The sequence below is a fragment of the Anomaloglossus baeobatrachus genome, chromosome 9 (genome assembly GCF_048569485.1).
Source record: "Anomaloglossus baeobatrachus isolate aAnoBae1 chromosome 9, aAnoBae1.hap1, whole genome shotgun sequence".
Lineage (NCBI taxonomy): Eukaryota > Metazoa > Chordata > Amphibia > Anura > Aromobatidae > Anomaloglossus > Anomaloglossus baeobatrachus.
In genome coordinates, this window is record NC_134361.1 from 124,152,182 (window position 1) to 124,175,252 (window position 23,071).

At 43.9% G+C, this 23,071-nt stretch overlaps 1 protein-coding gene and 1 long non-coding RNA gene across 3 annotated transcripts in view; both read left to right on the forward strand.

Moving 5' to 3' along the window:
• Window positions 1-23,071, forward strand: part of STARD8 (StAR related lipid transfer domain containing 8) — a 564,964-nt gene that overhangs the window by 107,227 nt on the left and 434,666 nt on the right. Inside the window, exon 1 of one of the 2 annotated variants that reach the window (XM_075323983.1) lies at window positions 8,536-8,711. The exons of the other annotated variant lie outside the window; for it this stretch is intronic. Coding sequence (XP_075180098.1) covers window positions 8,588-8,711 — 124 coding nt within the window. The 5' untranslated portion in view covers window positions 8,536-8,587. Of the gene's footprint in view, window positions 1-8,535; window positions 8,712-23,071 lie in introns of those variants that run through there. 2 annotated transcript variants of the gene reach the window in all.
• Window positions 11,131-13,687, forward strand: LOC142250567 (uncharacterized). Its single transcript, XR_012725212.1, has 4 exons — window positions 11,131-11,209; window positions 11,538-11,657; window positions 12,277-12,405; window positions 13,355-13,687. It is a non-coding gene; the product is annotated as an uncharacterized LOC142250567 (long non-coding RNA).

Consider the following 23,071-nt stretch of genomic DNA (forward strand, 5'->3'; position numbering starts at 1 on the left):
CACACTTTTCCCTACCTTGCCGCGGAGGTCAGCACCCTGGGTTGCGTAGTGGCGCCCCCGCTCAACGTTGGCTCGCCCTCCTCTCCCTGCACTAGATTACAAGTGCAGCTAGTCTGGGAGTATGGGAGTGCTCAAAAATTTCTGCACTGTAAAAATAACAAAAATGTGCAAATCAGTAACTGTCAGGGGTAGAACCTGTTTTCGGTCTCTCTTCCCTTTATCTCTAAGCTCTGGAACACTTGGTCCACTCTTGGCTAATCCGCTATCTCTCTGAACACTCGCTTCTCAATCCCTCTCAATCTGTTTTCCTCTTTTTACACTCCACCAAAACGGACCTCACCAAAGTCTCCAATGTTCTAGAAACAGCAAAATCAAATAGCCACTAGTCCCTATTGTTTCTCTTAGATCTCTCAGCTGCTTTTGACACTGTGAATCACCAACCCCTTCTCACCATGCTCTGCTCTATTGGCCTCAAGGACACCGCTCTCGCCTGGTTCTCCTCCTATCTCTCTGACAGCTCATTCACTGTTCCCTTTGCCGGCTCTTACTCCTCTCCTCTCCCCTTCACGTTCGAGGTTCTTCAAGGCTCAGTCTTGGGTCCCCTCCTCTCCTCTCTATGTACTGCCCTTATTGGACAAACCATCAGCAGATTTGGTTTCCAGTATCATCTCTATGCTGATAACACCCAATTATACACATCATCACCTAACATCACCCCTGCATTATTACAAAATACCACTGATTGTCTGTCTACTGTCTCTCAAAGCATGTCCTCCCTCTATCTGAAACTCCAAAACTGAGTTTCTTGTGTTTCCTGCCTCTACTAACCAACCTATACCCGACATCTCAATTACCTTCGATGATAATGTGACGCCCTGGCCTATCAGGTCGTCACAAGGGTGCCGTGCAATCTGCCCTTCTGCATGGTACCCGCTCCTCCTTGGTTACGGGTCCTGTCCCTTTGGTGTTGCTAAGAACAGGTATACACAAATCCTGAGGAACACTCTGCACCACACCCACCAAACACCCATTGGGCAGCCTGAGGGGAATAGGACCGCCCAGATGGAGAGATAATAGAAGGAGGGCCAGAAGTGTCAGTAGAGGAGTAGAGAGTGTCAGTGAGCAGTGAGAGGAAGAGGTCACGCTGCGGAGCTGGGCACCTGTATCCATCCCAGGTGCCAGACGTTGGCCTGGCCTGGAAGGAGCTGGAACCCCGGTTGCAGGGGGTAGTGGCAGGGGGCACGGTACTGCCACAGAGGGCAGTTCAGTGACCTTGTGCTACAACTGGGCAGGGGCCAGGGCACGACGGGGTACGCGGACCCTAGGCTGTGAAGTAGCTTTTTGCAGCCCAGTAATTCACCCGACGAGGACGAGGACTGAATCTTCATGAACCGCTCTCCACCCGCTCCAAAATCGGGGTACTAGCGCTACGAAGGGGATAGGACTTACCAAAACCGTCCAGAAAATCCCAAGCGTGAACCCTGAGAGCAAGCTCACCCTGCTAGCCATGCAGGTGAGTGGGACCCATCACCAGCTGTTAACATCACCAGCTGCCATCCCATCATTTCCGGGCGCTCCCTCTCTCTCCTAAACGCAGCAGCGGTGATACCTTTACCACGACCCGTGGGTGGCATCACGAACACTATCCAATCCAGCCTTCTCCCCCCTTTTGTAAATACCTTTCTCCCCTTTTTCATTTCGAGCAGCCAAGCGACCCCACCTCGGGTCCGGAGACCCCTCGGCTGTTGCGGGGGCAGCACAATTCCATCATTACTCCCAAGCAGCGTGTTTGCTGTCTTGGGGTTATATTTGACTCAGAACTTTCCTTCATTCCCCATATTCAATCACTCACTCGCACATGTAACCTGCATCTTAAAAACATCTCCAGAATCAGACCGTTTCTCATCTTTGAAACTGCAAAAACCCTTAGGGCATGTGTGCAGGTGTGCGTATTGCATGCATTTACGCTGCATCTAGCACTGCAGCGTAAATGCATGCGTCCTGCGTCTCCTGCACAATCTATGAAAATTGTGCATAATCCTTGCGCATTTGGATGCTGAAATTTTGATCCAAATTGGTGTGTTCAAAAATGCAGCATGTCACTTCTTTCGTGCACTTTAGACGCAGCTCCCACTCTGTCTATGGGAGAGGCAGCATCCATAGTGCATGAAATCGGCATTTATTCTGCGGAAACACTGCATCCATTATGCAATGTTTCTGCAGAGATTTATAGCGCACATGTGCTGACAAATCGCTGCAGAAATTTCAGCATGTACATGCGCACAAGCCCTTACTGTCGTTCTTAGGCTATGTTCACACACTGCGTTTTTTACCTGCATTTTTGGTCCGTTTTTGCTGCAGAAATTTCTTGAGAGATTCTTGTAACCTTTCTGCAGACATTCCCCAGCAAAACCTATGGCAAAAAAAATTAGCTGTGCGCACACTACGTTTTTTTCTTTTTTTTCAGTAGATTTTCTTAAGAAAAAGAATGAGCAGTCACTTCTTTTCTGCAGCTAACTGTGTTATTTGCCATAGATAATTGGCAGAATAACGCAGGGAGCAACCAGCGGTAAAAACGCACCAAAAACGCACCAAAAACGCACCGAAAACACGGCAAAAACGCAGGTGCGTTTTTGGTGCGTTTTTTAACGCAGGTGCACTAATCCTTCACTCTTAAGAAATTTCTTAAGAAAAATAATTTTTCTAGTGTGAACACAGCCTTATTCATTCTCGTCTGGAATATTGCAACTCTTTAATGATCAGTCTCCCGCTGACAAAACCTTCTCCTCTCCAATCCATCCTGAAAGCAGCAGCCAGGGTCATATTCCTGCCCAACCAATTTACTGATGCCTCCACCTTGTTCCAATCACTACACTCGCAGCCAATCAGCTACAGAGTACAATACAAATTTATATCTCTCACCCACAAAGCTCTCCACAGCTCTGCACCACCATATATCTCATCCCTCATCTCTGTCTATCATCCTACCCACCCCCTCCGTTCTGCAAATGACCTTAGACTAACATCCTCCTTAATATGAACCTCACACCTCCGTCTCCAAGAGTTTTCTCGAGCCACGCCAGTTTTCTGGACTGCACTACCCCAAAAAATGCGACTAATATCCAGCCCCCAAGTTTTTAAGCTTTCATTAAAAACACATCTCTTCAGACAAGCTTATCATCATAACTTACTAACCTAAAGGCCCAGTCACACACAACGACTTACCAGCGATCCCGAAAACGATGCGACCTGATAGGGATCGCAGGTAAGGGTGCCTTCACACTTTAGCGATGCAGCAGCGATCCGACCAGCGATCTGACCTGGTCAGGATCGCTGCTGCATCGCTACATGGTCGCTGGTGAGCTGTCAAACAGGCAGATCTCACCAGCGACCAGTGACCAGCCCCCAGGGAGCAGCGACGTGCAAGCGACCCTGCGCTTGCACGGAGCCGGCGTCTGGAAGCTGCTGACACTGGTAACTAAGGTAAACATCGGGTATGGTTACCTGATGTTTACATTAGTTACCAGCGCACACCGCTTAGCTTTGCTCTCCTAGCTACAGTACACATCGGGTTAATTAACCCGATGTGTAATGCAGCTACATGTGCAGAGAGCCGGAGCCGGCAGCACAGGCAGCGTGAGAGCTGCGGAGGCTGGTAACTAAGGTAAATATCGGGTAACCACCTTGGTTATCCGATGTTTATCTTGGATACAGCTTACCGCAGCTGCCAGACGCCGGCTCCTGCTCCCCTGCTCGCTTCATTCGTCGCTCTCTCGCTGTCACACACAGCGATCTGTGTGTCACAGTGGGAGAGCGCCTTTGAAGAAAACGAACCAGCGCTGTGTGTAACGAGCAGCGATCTCGCAGCAGGGGCCAGATCGCTGCTCAGTGTCACACACATTGAGATCGCTAATGAGGTCACTGCTGCGTCACAAAAAGCGTGACTCAGCAGCGATCTCGGCAGCGAGCTCGCTGTGTGTAAAGCACCCCTAAGTCGCTGGGAGGTCGCAGGTGAGATGTCACACAGTCAGATCTTACCAGCGATGCAGGAACAATACAGGTCGCAGTAGCGACCTGTATAACGATCTCAACAGTCACTGTGACCCTGTCACACAGTGTCAAACACAGCGATGTGTCCTGCCCAGCAGGACGTCGCCTTTGAAGAAAATGACCTGGACCATTCAGCAACGACTAGAGATCTCACAGCAGGGGCCTGATCGCTGGTAAGTGTCACACATAACGAGATCGCTAACGGGATCGCTACTGCGTCACCAAAACGGTGACTCAGCTGCAATCTCGCTAGCGATCTCGTTATGTGTGACAGTACCTTAAGTCTCCCCTATCTTCTAAATGCTATTTGGAACCTTCTCCCTCCTTTCTGTCCTCACATACTCTGTACAACCAATAGCTTGTAAGTGCACCAAAAAGCTTACTGTCTAATGACCGGATCATTCAGCTTTATATGAAATCAATAATTTATCATAACGATGGCCAAACCAGATACTACAAGTGTGCTTTACCTTTTGTGTTCCCCTATTTCCTCATAGATTGTAAGCTTTCGAGCAGGGCCTTCATTCCTACTGTAGCTGCTGAACGATGTGCTATTTTGTTTTTGTTTGTACAAGCCCCCACCTGATTGTAAAGTGCTGCGGAATATCTTGGCACTATAAAAATAAACTTTTTTTTTATTATTATTATTATTATTATTTTGGAACTCAAAATAGAAAGAAGTAAATTGTTGTATTTAATAGGGCTGCTTACAATCCATAAACAAAGATGTTTTTGTCTGATAGACCTTCATCAGTACGGATTGCCACTAGGACCAGGATGAGCTGCAGAGCTATCCTGGTTGTGTAACTTCTATAAAAATTAATGGGAACTACATAAAGAGTCTAAAGCCCGCTACACACGCTTCAATATATCTCACAATCCGTCGTTGGGGTCAAGTTGTAAGTGACGCACATCCGGCATCGTTTGTGAGGTATCTGCTTGTGACACCTAAGTGCGATCAGGATTGAACGCAAAACCGTTGATCGCAAACACATCGTATCTTTGTCTAGAATTGAGCGTTTTGTTGCACGAACCTAGTCAATTGTAACGTGTGACATCTCTCATACGATTTTGGTGTCTGATGCTATGTGCGCAGGTGTGCGCTCTGCACCGCAGCTTAAAAAAGGTCCGCTTCAGAGCGCAGCTGAAAAGCTGTGTTCTGAAGCGCCTCACAATGTCTGTCATTCACTAATCTCTGTCAGTCGGTCACTATCTCTGTCCCTCACTCTCTGTCCATATCAGTCTATCCCTCTCCCCCCCTCTCTCATACTCACTGATCCCCGATCTCTGGCGCGGCGCTGCACGGCATTCACACTGCTCCGGCGGCTTTTACTATTTTGAAAAAGCCGGCCGCCCATTAAACAATCTCGTATTCCCTGCTTTCCTCGCCCACCGGCGCCTATGATTGGTTACAGTGAGACACGCCCCCACGCTGAGTGACAGGTGTCACACTGCACCCAATCACAGCAGCCGGTGGGCGTGTCTATACTGTCCAGTGAAATAAATAATTAAATAATTAAAAAAAAGGCGTCTGTTCCCCCCCAATTTTAAAACCAGCCAGATAAAGCCATACGGCTGAAGGCTGGTATTCTCAGGATGGGGAGCTCCACGTTATGCGGAGCCCCCCAGCCTAACAATATCAGCCAACAGCCGCCCAGAATTGCCGCATACATTAGATGCGACAGTTCTGGGACTGTACCCGGCTCTTCCCGATTTGCCCTGGTGCGTTGGCAAATCGGGGTAATAAGGAGTTATTGGCAGCCCATAGCTGCCAATAAGTCCTAGATTAATCATGTCAGGCGTCTATGAGACACCCTCCATGATTAATCTGTAAATTACAGTAAATAAACACACACACCCGAAAAAATCCTTTATTAGAAATAAAAAACACAAACATATACCCTGGTTAACCACTTTTTAATCAGGCCAAAAAAGCCCTCCATGTCCGGCGTAATCCAGGATGCCCAGCGTCGCTTCCAGCGCTGCTGCATGGAGGTGACCGGAGCTGCAGCAGACACAGCCGCTCCTGTCACCTCCACACAGCAACTGAAGACAGCCGCGCGATCAGCTGAGCTGTCACTGAGGTTACCCGCTGTCACTGGATCCAGCGGTGGATGCAGCGGTGGCCGCGGGCAACCTCAGTGACAGCTCAGCTGATCGCACTACTCACCGCAGTTGCTGCGTGGAGCTGACAGGAGCGGCGGTGAGTAGCGCGATCAGCTGAGCTGTCACTGAGGTTACCCGCGGCCACCGCTGCATCCTCCGCTGGATCCAGTGACAGCGGGTAACCTCAGTGACAGCTCAGCTGATCGCGTGGCTGTCTTCATTAGCTGCGTGGAGGTGACAGGAGCGGCGGTGTCTTCTGCTGCTCCTGTGACCTCCATGCAGCAGAGCTGGAAGCGACGCTGGAGGTCCGTGGATTACGCCGGACATGGAGGGCTTTTTGGGGCTGATTAAATTGGTGATGAGGGAATTTGTTTGTGTTTTTTATTTCTAATAAAGGATTTTTTCGGGTGAGTGTGTTTATTTACTGTAATTTACAGATTAATCATGGAAGGTATCTCATAGACGCCTGACATGATTAATCTAGGACTTATTGGCAGCTATGGGCTGCCAATAACTCCTTATTACCCCGATTTGCCAACGCACCAGGGCAAATCGGGAAGAGCCGGGTACAGTCCCAGAACTGTCGCATCTAATGTATGCGGCAATTCTGGGCGGCTGTTGGCTGATATTGTTAGGCTGGGGGGCTCCCCATAACGTGGAGCTCCCCATCCTGAGAATACCAGCCTTCAGCCGTATGGCTTTATCTGGCTGGTTTTAAAATTGGGGGGGACCGCACGCCGTTTTTTTTAATTATTTAATTATTTATTTCACTGCACAGTATAGACACGCCCACCGGCTGCTGTGATTGGGTGCAGTGTGACACCTGTCACTCAGTGTGGGGGCGTGTCTCACTGTAACCAATCATAGGCGCCGGTGGGCAGGGAAAGCAGGGAATACGAGATTGTTTAATGGGCGGCCGGCTTTTTCAAAATAGTAAAAGCCGCCGGAGCAGTGTGAATGCCGTGCAGCGCCGGGGATCGGTGAGTATATGAGAGAGGGCTGCTCAGTTCAGTTACTCAGGAGTTTAGCGGTCACCGGTGAGCCCTTCACTGGTGACCGCTAATCAGGGCGCGACACAGACAGAGCCAAAGCATGACCATGAAGTCGGGTGAGGTTCACCCGAGTTCATTCTGACAGTGCGGCTCTGTCTGTGTCTGCTGTCATCTGCCATTCAGCTCTGCTACATGGCTCTGTCTGTGTCTGCTGTCAGCGGCCATGTAGCAGAGCTGAATGGCAGATGACATAGTAAAAACGCATCCCTACACATTACACACGCTTGGCAAGTCAATAAATAAAAAAAAAAAAAGGGTGCTCAATGCATACGTCACAGAACACATGATCTAAAGGATCGCACATAAAATTGATCAATTTAACATAGACTACTAACGCTCGTGTGACAGCAAATGAACGACCAACGTGAAATCTCATAGATCCCGTATGCAACCTGGGCGTGTCACATCGCAAATGCGATTGTACAACTAATTGCAACGTGTAAAGCTGGCTTAACAAAGCAAGGTTCTCTGCTGGTATAAATCCTGAGCTGTGGAAATAGCAGAGCTCGTTTTGCTACACTCTTACTGTAACTCCCATTCATCTCTATGGGGGTTACACAGTGTAGCACATCGCCACTCAGATATTTTTATAGCCCCACTTCAGGGCATATTTCCATTTCTTCACAGATGGGAAAAACACTTTACTTCCAGGGCACTGTACATAGGAAAAAGGGGGTTTACTTTATGTATAAAAAGGTCAAACATAATTTACAGCTAATAACATGAGGATAACTTCACTATCAACATAAATAAATAACAAGGCAGAAAACAAGCATAATGAAAAAAACCCTAAATGAATGATCCTGAGGCACATGGGAAAAAAGGGGAAAAAGGACCTGGCCCCTGAAGCTTACAATTTATAGAGAAGAGGAAAGGACAAGGACACTGCTGCAGGGAGCACAAAGGTAGGACCTGGCCAAAAGGTGTCTCTGCCACATAAGACACAGCAGTAGAAATGGCACAAGGTAGGTGTGGATCTACTAGATTCTGCATTAGGGCACGCGAGGTTCAAGTTACAGACAAATGTTAGACTACAGCAGGGGAAGGTTGGAGTTATCCAAGGCTTCTAGTATTTGGTGGGGTGGCAGTAAGGAAGTCATTCAGTCAGTGCATACTGCCGTAGCAGAAAGGGCAGACTGCGTGTATCTGAGGGCACTTATATATATATACACACACAGTCTATAAATAGAAGCTCCTGCCCTCCAGGCTCTACAGACAGACACGTGTAGCCAGGGAGGCAGACACACTCATACAGTGCCTGCTCACCACACAGGCTGTGTCACAGTTTCCATGGATGGAGGCTGCTGTAGGGTTCTGCGCCTCACAGGGGCTCCTCCTTATGTTGCTTGAACTTGGATTTTAAGGGCCATTGTGAGGAGATGAGCTGCAGAATGGCTGAGGGGACACAGGAGAGAGGCAGCATGTCCAGAGCACAGCTCAGAGACAGAGCGTCCAGGACATGGAGACGGCTGAAGAAGCGAATCTCTGCCCCCTTGGACCCAGGTGAGGTGACTGCATATGACCCTGCAGTTGTGGTACGTGGTTCTCAGTCACTTCAGGTCTCATATATTCTATTATCTATCAGAAATTGAAGCAGTACAAACTTAACATTGCAGCTAGTGCCTTTTACTTACGGTGCCTTTACAATGGCCACTCAAAGCCGTCAAACAACCACTGTTCAGCTACATATCAGTTGATTGATGGCCATTTAGTAGCCTGTTTCATAAACACAGACCAATTGTTAATAAGATTGTTCTGTGAGCACAAAGTACCATTGTTCTCGGCAGCATATTGTCCTGTTTACACAAGATTATGTGCTGCCAAGGATAATAATAATATTTTTGAAAATATTTTTCCTGATGAATGAGTGTTTTACACATTTATCAGGTAATTGGCAGCCTGTTTAGGCAGGCCGATTATATGGAAACAAGCATTGCAAAGGACGCTTGTCCCCCATTATTGGCTAGTATAAATGCACCGTAAGAATGGAACACGCTTATATAAATGCAGGAATTTTTATTACGCATTGCTTGCTTGATAGCGATAACCTTCTGTGTAAAAGCGCACACCAAAGGTAAATGATAACACACTAAAGCTAAATGATTCTTATCAATTATTCATTAGTAATAAGATTTCTTTTTCATACAGTTGTGCTGAAAAGCGCAGTCGACTACTTTTATATATAGTTGTGCTTGTGTGATCCTAAAGTGTCCTGGCAATCAGTGTGTACAGGACCGCATACGATTGTCTTGAGCTGAACAGTTAGCACTGCTTCTATTAAGAAGAATGTATATTTCATTATTTAACTCGTGGCAGAAATATAGCTCAATAATAGTATGAGACGTATATATCACTTAGGCTCCTTTCACACATCATTTTTTTGCCGTCAGTTACAACCCGTCGAATTTTGAAAAAATCGTATCCGGCGACTGATGCCGCTAGATTCCATTTTTTTTAACTAAGCATCCTCCAATTTATTATTTATCCCCCAGCTAGTCGGATCCGTCAAAAAACAGATCCGTTGCATCAGTTTATACACAATCTGCGACGGATCCGTCGAGTAAATGGATTGTGACTGACGGCAATAAACTAATGTGTGAAAAAGGCCTTATAGGGAGGCCTGGCCTTTAAAGGTACCGTCATACATAACGAGATCGCTAGCGAGATGGTTTTCACGTTTTGTAGTGGTTAAAAATCAATAAAATTTGTATTTTTATATATATACCTTGTGAGTTGAGTGCTTTTCTGGTCCATGCTTTTTTTCCTTCCTTCTATATAAGTCTTTTGGACTAGCACCCTCCTAATAATTCTACCTTGCTGATATTACATAGCTGTGCTTTCCGTTTTTTTGTTTAAAGTCTCTTGTATGCCTTGTAGTATCGGGTTTCTTGGAAATAGCACGCTCGCATTGCGATTGCATATAGGTATAGTGATTTAATTGGTATATATTTGTTTTTAATACTGGTGTGTGTTGTGTCCTTTTTGATATGGCTTCAGGTTGGGATGCACGGGTGGCATCCTGGAATGATGAATCTGAAAGTATTTTTGGCACTGTATCTAGAGCCCCTATAGACACTAATTTTACCCAACTTCCAAAGGACATTATCTCAACCGAGAAACAGGGGATACGCCTATGGTGGAATATCAGAAGTCTGGAGGAGTATTTAAAACTAGGACTGGTCCCAAGAGGCCTTAGAGTTCAAATCTTTCCAGTCTGGGAGCCAGAAGGAAATTTCAAAGAGATCTGGGAGAAGGGCCTTGTACTATGCTCTAGAATCCTCATTGCTATGCTTTTAGAACATGACAAAACATTATTAGAAAAAACTAGGTCTGATATAAAATCCCTAGAAGCCAAATTATCAGATTTTGATTTAGAACAAAAAGTACGTCCATTTCAGGATAGGCTTAGTACAGACTTGAATAAATATGAACGGGAGATCATTGAGGGCAAGTAGAAAAAATTTCACAGAGACCATGAGGACTTTGATAACAAAACTGCTTTCAAATGGAGACATAAGGGAAACAGAAGGGGTACTCCTCCAAAGAAAGCTGTCCCTGGTCATGCTAGTGGTGGCACTACTAGTGACAGCGATTTTTTATTATCGGACAACAGCGACGTCGCACTAGACGGAGTAAGAAGAAATCCAACAAGAACAGGACAGGGATACAGGAACCCAGTATGGAGGAATGCCAACAAGGGGAAACACAAGTGATGGATAGTAACATGGTCCATGGCTCTGAAGGTATGTTATGTGTAATCAATCTGTCTGACATTTCACTTACTAAAAATCAAAAATCAGTATTGGAAAAGGGATTAACATTCTCACCAACTAAGAAGGTAGACAAATTTACACTTATAAAAGATGTGTATCTATTTTGCAGAAGACTCTTGTTTTGTGTAATGTATAAACAACCAAAAGTAATGGATACCTTTAATGATCTGGACTGTCAGGTTCTGGAGGACTTCCTGGATCTGCTGAATGAGGCGGAGCCCCCATCAGGTAGGGCACCCTGTCCACTTAAGAATAAATCCACAGCATCGCTACCCTTGTCCATGATGCCATCAGTACAGTTATTCTTTGAATTTATCAAGACAGATATAATGAAACTGACAGAAAGATCACATATGGGACATAACCTGAGCCCTGGAGAAAGGAAAGCTATAAAAGAACTTAGTGAAAACAAAACAATTGTCATCAAAGAAGTGGACAAGGGTGGGAATGTGGTCCTCTGGCCTATAGAACTATATATCTAGAAGAGGCAAAGAAACAATTGTTGAATGCACGTTTTTATTGGAAACTACCTTCTGACCCTACTTTGATTTTTCAGACGAAACTTGCAAAACTACTGGATGCAGCCATGGACATGGGCACCATCACCAAAATAAAAGAAAAAGAGTTCCTCTGGGTCCCCAAACCAATCGTGGCAACATTTTACCTTTTACCTAAGGTACATAAAGATCTGCACCGTCCACCTGGACGCCCAATCATTTCAGGTATTGGTAGCCTCTGTGAAAAGGCTGGGGCTTATTTGGATTACTTTCTGCAACCTCTTGTACAGGGGCTCCCATCACATACCAGAGATACTACACATTTTATCCAGAATATTAAGAATATCAATTTGCTGGAGGGAGATCTGGTTGTAACATGTGATGTGGAGTCCCTGTACTCTAATATCTCACACTGGGATGGAAGTCAGGCGGTGGAATATTTTTTGAATCTTCAAACCAACTCAGATAGACTACATGACTCCTTTTTGATGGACCTCCTTAATTTTGTACTTTTCCACAATTATTTTGTGTTTGATGGAACTTTTTACCAACAGGTGTCAGGCGTAGCCATGGGTGCGCGTTGCGCACCTTTCGTAGCGAATTTATTTCTCGGATGGTGGAAGGCCGAGATAGTTTACCACTCAACACAGTTTTCCAACAACATATTAGGATGGTTTAGATTCATTGATGATATAGCCTTTTTCTGGCGTGGTCCTGAAGAGGAATGCAGAGAATTTTTGTCTTCACTAAACAACAACCCCCATAATATTTTTCTTACCTTTGCGATTTACTCCACAGGGGGAACCTTTTTGGACTTGAATTTAACCATGGAGAATGGACGGTTACAAACAGATCTCTTCCGAAAACCAACAGCAACAAATGGGTTGCTTCACTTCACCAGCTTTCACCCGGAACATCTTAAAAAAGGTATACCCATGGGGCAATATCTACAGGTTAGACGTAACTGTACATCAGAACAGAATTTTCATGTACAGGCTAGAAAGCTTACAAATCGTTTCATTCAACGTGGCTATCCTAGAAGGACGCTGTCCCATGTATTTGAAGGGGCCAGAAACCACTCACAAGATTCCTTGCTTATTCCTAAAATACGACACGAAAAGCAGGAGCTTAGGATAACAACCAATTTCCATAATCAATGGAAGGAGTTTGGCAGGATCATCATGGAACATTGGAAAATCCTTAAAGTGGATCCTAGAACACGAGATGTCATCAGTGATCGACCATTAATTACGGCAAAAAAGGCACCAAACCTTGGGGATCAATTAGTGAAGAGTCATTTTACTAGACTTACTCACCGGTTGGGATGAGGATTTATCACAAGAGGGTCCTTTCCTTGCGGTGAGTGTAATGTCTGCCCCTATATGTCCTCTACCCAAGAAACATTCAATCACCCAAACAATGGGAGTCAGCATAATTTGAGGTTTTTTATTAATTGCAAGACGACATGTGTGATTTATGCGATCATATATCCCTGTCAAAAGATCTATATTGGAGAAATGTCTCAGGAACTGAGAAAACGCATACAAAAACACATGTCGACGATTAATTTGGCCTCAAGTGATCTCCTAAAGGGTAAAAAGATTACATCAATTGCCTCACATTTTCTTTCCTGTCATCGGGGCAAACCGGGTTGTGGGTGATTGGACTGGACCGGGTAAAAACGGATATTAGGGGCGGGGACATAACAAAACGCTTACTCCGCTTTGAATCCCATTAGATTTAGGGCCTAAACAGTGTGTCACCAAATGGGCTAAATGAAGAGCTATTATTCACGGGCTTTTTGGGATAAGATCGGATCAGTTTTATTTCTTCAATATTTTTCCTCTAATATTTTCCTCCTCCTTTCTCCTCGCAGCATAAGGACTCAGATGAGAGAATGGATGAATATCTGGTATCTCGTGATTAAGGACCCTAAACAAGAGACTTGTGTTCAACAGATGAAATGACAAGAACAACTATACGTACAGTGAAATTCTTCTAGTGACTTTTCCTCTTTCCCTCTCCTTGGAATTTTTGTCCATTGAATATATATATATATTTTTGTATTTATTGGATATCTGGAAATATACTCGGGAGAAGATTGAACCATATAGGATATACTTAAGGGTGTTTATTACACCACAACCCGGTACATATTGTCCATTGTATGTCTAAACATCCGCGTGTCTACATTTATGTCTTCTTTATATACAACATTAATTATTCTATGTAACCTGTTACATCTCTTATATACCTTTGGGAATAATTATTATAATTAGTATTTAATATACTCCTATGAATTTTGCTGTATTTGACGCAAAATATATTCCTGGATATATTTGACTATCTATATGCAAGGTTTTTTTCAAAGGGATGGTTAATGGAATTTCATCTTCTTATGAGATCCTATATGGCTTACAGAATGTACAGTTAGGTCCAGAAATATTTGGACAGTGACACAATTTTCGCGAGTTGGGCTCTGCATGCCACCACATTGGATTTGAAATGAAACCTCTACAACAGAATTCAAGTGCAGATTGTAACGTTTAATTTGAAGGTTTGAACAAAAATATCTGATAGAAATTGTACACATTTCTTTACAAACACTCCACATTTTAGGAGGTCAAAAGTAATTGGACAAATAAACCAAACCCAAACAAAATATTTTTATTTTCAATATTTTGTTGCGAATCCTTTGGAGGCAATCACTGCCTTAAGTCTGAAACCCATGGACATCACCAAACGCTGGGTTTCCTCCTTCTTAATGCTTTGCCAGGCCTTTACAGCCGCAGCCTTCAGGTCTTGCTTGTTTGTGGGTCTTTCCGTCTTAAGTCTGGATTTGAGCAAGTGAAATGCATGCTCAATTGGGTTAAGATCTGGTGATTGACTTAGCCATTGCAGAATGTTCCACTTTTTTTCACTCATGAACTCCTGGGTAGCTTTGGCTGTATGCTTGGGGTCATTGTCCATCTGTACTATAAAGCGCCGTCCGATCAACTTTGCGGCATTTGGCTGAATCTAGGCTGAAAGTATATCCCTGTACACTTCAGAATTCATCCGGCTACTCTTGTCTGCTGTTATGTCATCAATAAACACAAGTGACCCAGTGCCATTGAAAGCCATGCATGCCCTTGCCATCACGTTGCCTCCACCATGTTTTACAGAGGATGTGGTGTGCCTTGGATCATGTGCCGTTCCCTTTCTTCTCCAAACTTTTTTCTTCCCATCATTCTGGTACAGGTTGATCTTGGTCTCATCTGTCCATAGAATACTTTTCAAGAACTGAGCTGGCTTCATGAGGTGTTTTTCAGCAAATTTAACTCTGGCCTGTCTATTTTTGGAATTGATGAATGGTTTGCATCTAGATGTGAACCCTTTGTATTTACTTTCATGGAGTCTTCTCTTTACTGTTGACTTAGAGACAGATACACCTACTTCATTGAGAGTGTTCTGGACTTCAGTTGATGTTGTGAACGGGTTCTTCTTCACCAAAGAAAGTATGCGGCGATCATCCACCACTGTTGTCATCCGTGGACGCCCAGGCCTTTTTGAGTTCCCAAGCTCACCAGTCAATTCCTTTTTTCTCAGAATGTACCCGACTGTTGATTTTGCTACTCCAAGCATGTCTGCTATCTCTCTGATGGATTTTTTCTTTTTTTTCAGCCTCAGGATGTTCTGCTTCACCTCAATTGAGAGTTCCTTAGACCGCATGTTGTCTGGTCACAGCAACAGCTTCCAAATGCAAAACCACACACCTGTAATCAACCCCAGACCTTTTAACTACTTCATTGATTACAGGTTAACGAGGGAGACACCTTCAGAGTTAATTGCAGCCCTTAGAGTCCCTTGTCCAATTGCTTTTGGTCCCTTGAAAAAGAGGAGGCTATGCATTACAGAGCTATGATTCCTAAACCCTTTCTCCGATTTGGATGTGAAAACTCTCATATTGCAGCTGGGAGTGTGCACTTTCAGCCCATATTATATATATATAATTGTATTTCTGAACATGTTTTTGTAAACAGCTAAAATAACAAAACTTGTGTCACTGTCCAAATATTTCTGGACCTAACTGTATTTAGAGTCTAAACTAGAAATGTCATGACATAGGCAGGCTTCTCAGGTTATATAAATTGCTTAAATTATTAATTGTTGAGTAGAGTAATAGTCTCTCAAATATGGAACCATTGTTTTCCTAAATGGTTTTTGTTTTTTTTGTGGTGTAATGATCACCTCATAAATTTCCATGGGTTTCTGTTGTGTCATATATATCCAAAATGAGTCCTTTATAGCTCTGAGAACATCATTGTCCTATAAGTTATGAACTAATATATTTGAGCAGTGGATATGGTTATAGCTATTTTAAGATTAAATTATCCATGTATAATCTTTATAATATGACAATGTACTGACTAGATCATATATTTGCACGTTTTTCTAAAAACGAAATAGTGACATTATAATCAGCCTTGAGCTATTTGGTGTCTGTTATATGCTCATATTATGTTATAACGGGGCAAATTTGAGTAAAAACCTTTGTGAATCTTACTATCATTCAAGCTACGTAGGTGGATATATGCATAGATGGCTATATATTAGCTGATGTGATTATAGTGCCACCTTGTGTTCAGCCATGAGCGTTCTATGATCCTAATATCACAGGTTTAAAGGAAACCTGTCATCAGAAATTTAGCTTGAAACCTAAACGTTTCCCCCTCTGCAGCTCCTGGGCTGCATTCTAGCAGGTTCCTGTACTTTTTGTGGCCCCTTTTAAACCAAATTAAATACTTTATAAACTTGTACCTTTTGCTATGTAAATTTTGTAAATCGTCCATGGGGGCGGGCTCTCTGCTGACCGTTGCTGTTCCTCCAGCAGATTTACGCTGCCCCCAACGCTGAATTTCATATCTCAGGACGCCGCCCCTGGGCGCCCGTGGTCCCGCGCATGCGCTGTGCGACTGTAGCGGGACTGTGCACTGTGTGCACGTGTGACCGCTGGTGACGTTTTGCGCGGGCACGAGGTTATGGGCGGCGCTGTGAGTGTCATCAGCAAGTGTCGCTCATAACCTCGTGACCGCACTTTCCCCTCTTCCTCCAGCGTTCTGCGCAAACGCTCGCTGGCCAGATGACCGGACGTCACCTCCTTCCCATCCTGCTCAGCAGCAGGAAATAGATGGGAGGAGCGGACGGAGCAGTCGGTGCCCGCGCAAAAGCGTCACCAGCGGTCACACGTGCACGCAGTGCACGGCACCGCTACAGTAGCACAGCGCATGCGCGGGACCACGGGCGCCCAGGGGCGGCGTCCTGAGGTTTGAAATTCAGCGTTCGGGGGCGGCGTAAATCGGCAGGAGGACAGCAACGTACATCAGGCAGCCCGCCCCCATGGAAGATTTAAGAAATTTGCATACGAAAAGGTACAAGTTTGTAAAGTATTTATTTTGGAATAAAAGGGGCCACAAAAGCTATAGGAAGCTTCCTAGAATGCAGCCCAGGAGCTGCAGAGGGGGGAACTTTTAGGTTTATAGCTAAATTTCTGATGACAGATTCACTTTAAATTGTATGTTATATCTTCCACTTTAACCATTGGAAACTACTTGCTGCTATTATTTTGATCCAGGACATAGGAGACCTACGTGGCACATATGAAATGGTTATTTGATATGAACTATATAGTTTACTTTCTCACTATTTTTGATTGAATATTGCACTTGTGTGTAATCTTGAGGATTATTAGATATGATTGTGTCATGGAACCATGTTCTATATTTGATGTGATGGTGTTGTCTTTTGGTTTTAACGGTTTTTAGTGGTTAAAAATTAATAAAATTTGTTTTTATATATATATATATATATATATATATATATATACAGTTAGGTCCAGAAATATTTGGACAGTGACACAATTTTCACGAGTTTGGCTCTGCATGCCACCACATTGGATTTGAAATGAAACCTCTACAACAGAATTCAAGTGCAGATTGTAACGTTTAATTTGAAGGTTTGAACAAAAATATCTGATAGAAATTGTAGGAATTGTACACATTTCTTTACAAACACTCCACATTTTAGGAGGTCAAAAGTAATTGGACAAATAAACCAAACCCAAACAAAATATTTTTATTTTCAATATTTTGTTGCGAATCCTTTGGAGGCAATCACTGCCTTAAGTCTGAAACCCATGGACATCACCAAACGCTGGGTTTCCTCCTTCTTAATGCTTTGCCAGGCCTTTACAGCCGCAGCCTTCAGGTCTTGCTTGTTTGTGGGTCTTTCCGTCTTAAGTCTGGATTTGAGCAAGTGAAATGCATGCTCAATTGGGTTAAGATCTGGTGATTGACTTAGCCATTGCAGAATGTTCCACTTTTTTTCACTCATGAACTCCTGGGTAGCTTAGGCTGTATGCTTGGGGTCATTGTCCATCTGTACTATAAAGCGCCGTCCGATCAACTTTGCGGCATTTGGCTGAATCTAGGCTGAAAGTATATCCCTGTACACTTCAGAATTCATCCGGCTACTCTTGTCTGCTGTTATGTCATCAATAAACACAAGTGACCCAGTGCCATTGAAAGCCATGCATGCCCATGCCATCACGTTGCCTCCACCATGTTTTACAGAGGATGTGGTGTGCCTTGGATCATGTGCCGTTCCCTTTCTTCTCCAAACTTTTTTCTTCCCATCATTCTGGTACAGGTTGATCTTGGTCTCATCTGTCCATAGAATACTTTTCCAGAACTGAGCTGGCTTCATGAGGTGTTTTTCAGCAAATTTAACTCTGGCCTGTCTATTTTTGGAATTGATGAACCATGTTTGGCATAGGTGGTCTCCTTGACTGGAGACTGCCCTTCCTGTGGTTGTTCCTTCCCGGTGAAAGACCTGGCTAGTTTCCTGCCAGCGTTGAGAAACATGTGATGGTGTCTCCGCAGGCCTTCTTGCTTTGAATATTTCCCAGGGGGCATTGCTCTAGAATCACTGCGTTGAGAAACACGTGATGGTGTCTCCGCAGTGGTGGATGTTGATCTCCCTAAGGTCAACCATCCTTGCTCACATAGTCTTTTACTAGGCAATGTCCCACTAGCCAGATTCCTACTCCACACTGATGAGGGGCAAATACCCCGAAACGGCTGTCTGTGGATGGATACCATGTTTGGCATAGGTGGTCTCCTTGACTGGAGACTGCCCTTCCCGTGGTTGTTCCTTCCCGGTGAAAGACCTGGCTAGTTTCCTGCCAGCGTTGAGAAACATGTGATGGTGTCTCCGCAGGCCTTCTTGCATTACGCTGGTAACCATGATACACATCGGGTAACTAAGGGAAGCGCTTCCTATAGTTACGCGATGTGTATCATGGTTACCAGCGTACACTGGCTCAGTCACGATCCCAGTATCGCAAGGCTATGTCCGCCGGGGGCGGGGCCGAGTGTGCCAACGTGTGGTGGAAGTGAGCGGGCGAGGCGTCAGCGTATGCCGGCTCGCTGCACATGTGTACCAGGAGCCGGTGTATGCTGGAGCGGGCGATGCGTGCGGAGGGCCGGGGCGAGCGGCTAATCCATGCGGGGGGCGGGGCCAGGCCGAGGCGAGCAGCCAATCCGTGGGGGGGTGGGGCCAGGCCGAGCCCAGCGGCCAATCCGACAGTTGTCACTGTAACAACACTGTCAGGGTGACACAATTTTGGAACAAGACAGACAGACAGACAGACAGACAGAATAAGGCAATTATATATATATATATATATATGTAAAGTGCAATAGTGATAACTGCAATAACCTATTCACTGATAACCACTATAATAGTCACTCCTGCTGTATTATCTAACTGTCAACTATAATGGCCCAAACTCAACCTAATAAAGTGCACCGTGGATTAGCAGCTTCCCAAGGAGTGTAAACAATTAAAACACTATAATTATTGCACCATGACCAACATAGATAATACAGCAGGAGTGACTATTATAGTGGTTATTATCAGTGAATAGGTTATTGCAGTTATCACTATTGCACTTTCCATATATTATATATTTTTATGCTGCGTATTTAATATCTATCATTAGTATTTATTGAGATCTGTCATTTATTTTTAATCAGACATTTATATGCTGCATAATATATACTTGATTGTTGAAAAGTGGATTTTTTTTACTCTGGCTTTATTTGTCTCCTTCCACACTGGTGGTATTGTCCTTTTTAATTATGGTTTGTTTGTTTTTTAAAATTCTGAATAAAAAATATTCATTTTAAAATTATCATTTGAAAATTGTGTCAATTGGTTCACATTTTCTTAGATTCTTTATAGACATAGAATAGTGAATCTGGTTTGATTAGAAAATTTGTAATGACACAGTTATAATTAAGATAAATTTGATTATATTTCCATTTAATGTATAAGCAGCAATAGGATTACTTTGTCCTAGGTGCATTACTTTACATTTATCAACATTAAATCTTATTTGCCAAGTATCTGCCCATTCTGACATCTTAACCAGATCTTTTTGTAATATTGTACTATCAAGGTCAGTTTTTAATATACTACATAGTTTGGTGTCATCAGCAAAGACTGACACTTTACTATCAATCCCATCCACAAAGTCATTAATAAAGAGCTTAAAAAGAATCGGTCCTAGCACAGATCCCTGCGGCACCCCACTGCTGACTATAGCCAAATTACAGAACGTACCATTTACAACAACTCTTTATTTCCTATCTTTTAGCCAATTCCTTACCCATCTGCTTAGTTTCAGCTAGTCCCTATTTCTGGAGCTTCATTACAAAACTGTTATGTGGTACAGTATCGAATGATTTTGCAAAGTCAAAATAAATCACATTAGCTGCATTAGCAATATCCAGATTTGCACTTACCTCCTCATAGAAACCCAAAATGTTGGTTAGACACAATTTATCTTTCATAAATCCATGCTTGTCAGTAATTATATTATTCTCTGCAATATATTTTTGCATGTCATCTCTTAAAATGCCCTCGCAAATTGCACACTACTGATGTTAGACCTACTGGACGGTACCTGCCTGGATCCACTCTCTTAGGGGTGCTTCACACATAGCGAGATCGCTACCGAAATCGCTGCTGCTACGTCACGGTTTTGGTGACGCAACAGTGACCTCATTAGTGATCTCGATGTGTGTGACACTGAGCAGCGATCTGGCCCCTGCTGTGAGATCGCTGCTCGTTACACACAGCCCTGGTTCGTTTTTTTTATTGTTGCTCTCCCGCTGTGACGCACAGATCGCTGTGTGTGACAGCGAGAGAGCGACAAAATGAAGCGAGCAGAGAGCAGGAGCCGGCATCTGGCAGCTGCAGTAAGCTCCAACCACGGTAAACATCGGGTAACCAAGGTGGTTACCCGATATTTACCTTCGTTACCAGCCTCCGCCGCTCTCGCTGCCAGTGCCGGCTCCTGCTCTCTGCACATGTAGCTGCAGTACGCATCGGGTTAATTAACCCGATGTGTACTGTAGCTAGGAGAGCAGGGAGCCAGCGTTAAGCAGTGTGCACTGCTCCCTGCACATGTAGCTGCAGTACAAATCAGGTAATTAACCCGATGTGTACTGTAGCTAGGAGAGCAGGGAGCCAGCGCTAAGCAGTGTGCGCGGCTCCCTGCTCTCTGCACATGTAGCGACGTTATGATCGCTGCTGCGTCGCTGTGTTTGACAGCTAAGCAGCGATCATAACAGCGACTTACAAGGTCGCTGCTACGTCACAGAAAATGGTGACGTAACAGCGACGTCGTTGACGCTGTCGCTATGTGTGAACCCAGCCTTACCCTTCTTAAATATCAGTACCACATCAACCGCCCCCTGCAATCCTGAGACACCAATCCTGTTACAAAAGAATTTAAGAAGATAAGAAACAGTAGTCTGTGAAATACTGAGCTCAATTCCCTCAATATCTGTGGCTGAATGCCATCAGGCCTGGGAGATTTGTCAATGTTTAATTTGCTCAGATGTAGGTGTACATTTTCTAGTGTTTAATTAGTTATATTAAGTGGCAACCTTTGATTTTTGACCTGTTGATTAATCCATGGAACAGTTAATTCCTTAGTGAACACGGATGAAAAGTGCCTGTTTAATACCTCAGCCTTTTCATAGTCCTCTGTAATAAGTAATAAAAATACTTCCTTAAGACACATCATGATCATATAAATGGTCACACCTATAGTATCAAGTATTTAACTATATAGAGCCACTCCAATGAACAGACATAAAAATAGGAGGATTCAAAATGAGCATTTGGCTAAAAAAAGAACTTTTTTTCTTCTTTACAAATTGTTCATTTTAAAACATCACACAAAAAGTAAAGCAATACAATAACAATACAAAGTAAATAGAATGAGGCATAACCAAGACTGACACACATACAGTCTCTGGTGGTAAAAATGTATGTCAAGGGGTCCCTGGATTATTACAGTATTTAAAGCGTTATTGAAAAGCCAGAAAAAAAAGTCTTGATACAGACACTGTTACATTGTCTCTACTTGAATCAATGTAAGGAGGTTTGCACCATGGGTAACGTTAGCTTATAGAAAATACAATATGAATACAGGTACTGGCCTAGAGTAAATAGAACCCCATTTTGTATATAAGGTTATACTCCTATGAAGACTCACCCATGAGGGAAATAACCCCACCAAACTACCGCCAGGCAAGGGAGTCACTCCAATGTGTGTGTCGCGTATAAATCACTTGCTTCTTCAGGGTAAGGTTGAATGTGATATGCTGCAGGACGTTATATCTCCAGTCACACGACCACATTGACTGAGCAACCAGAACGCGCGCCCCTCATTTGGTCAATTATGGCCGCATGTCAGAGTATGAGCCCTCCACAGCACGTGTCCCGCACGCCTCCACAGCCATCAAAGGAAATGATGAGCAGCCGACTCTCTGTGGTTAGCCACGGGCAACTGGACGCTCACCAGTCCGCACACAGATGCTGGGAAGGGCATGAAGGCACGCCGCCGAGTAAGGCGCAGGCGCATTGCAGATGCATAAGTGTTCAAATGAAGAACTCCGATGTTTAAATCAGAACAATGAAATAATGCAATATAAGGCAATGCCACATAACCGTATGGGCACGTGGTTTAAACAGAGAATCTGGAACACCTGCACAGCGATTTAAAGTGACAGTGCAATAATAATTTGGATATGTCAGCAGAATAATGACAGTTATACAAATCATTACGATTACATAGTACAGGAAATATATATTAATATATCTGCTAGGTAAAATACAACCATTTATATAATAGTAAATAAGCACTGTAAACACAATGAAAAAATCATCCAAAATGATCTTAAGGAATCAATGGGATACTGTTATATATACATAATTGCACAAAACAATCCATATAAACTAGAGAGCAAACTTAGAGAACAGTGTATGATGACTTGCTTTTTTCAGAAATAATGTCATCTACATTGATCATCGTTGAAGTTTTTTTTTTTAAAGGGAACCAAACATCAGGATTTTCGTGTATAAGCTGCAGCCAGTGCAGTACTGGCACTATCAGGCACAGTGTGTACATACCATCAGGGGGCAGCTCGGGTGATTAGTCAGTGAAATACAACTTTATAAAGTTTGAAATTTCGTGCAC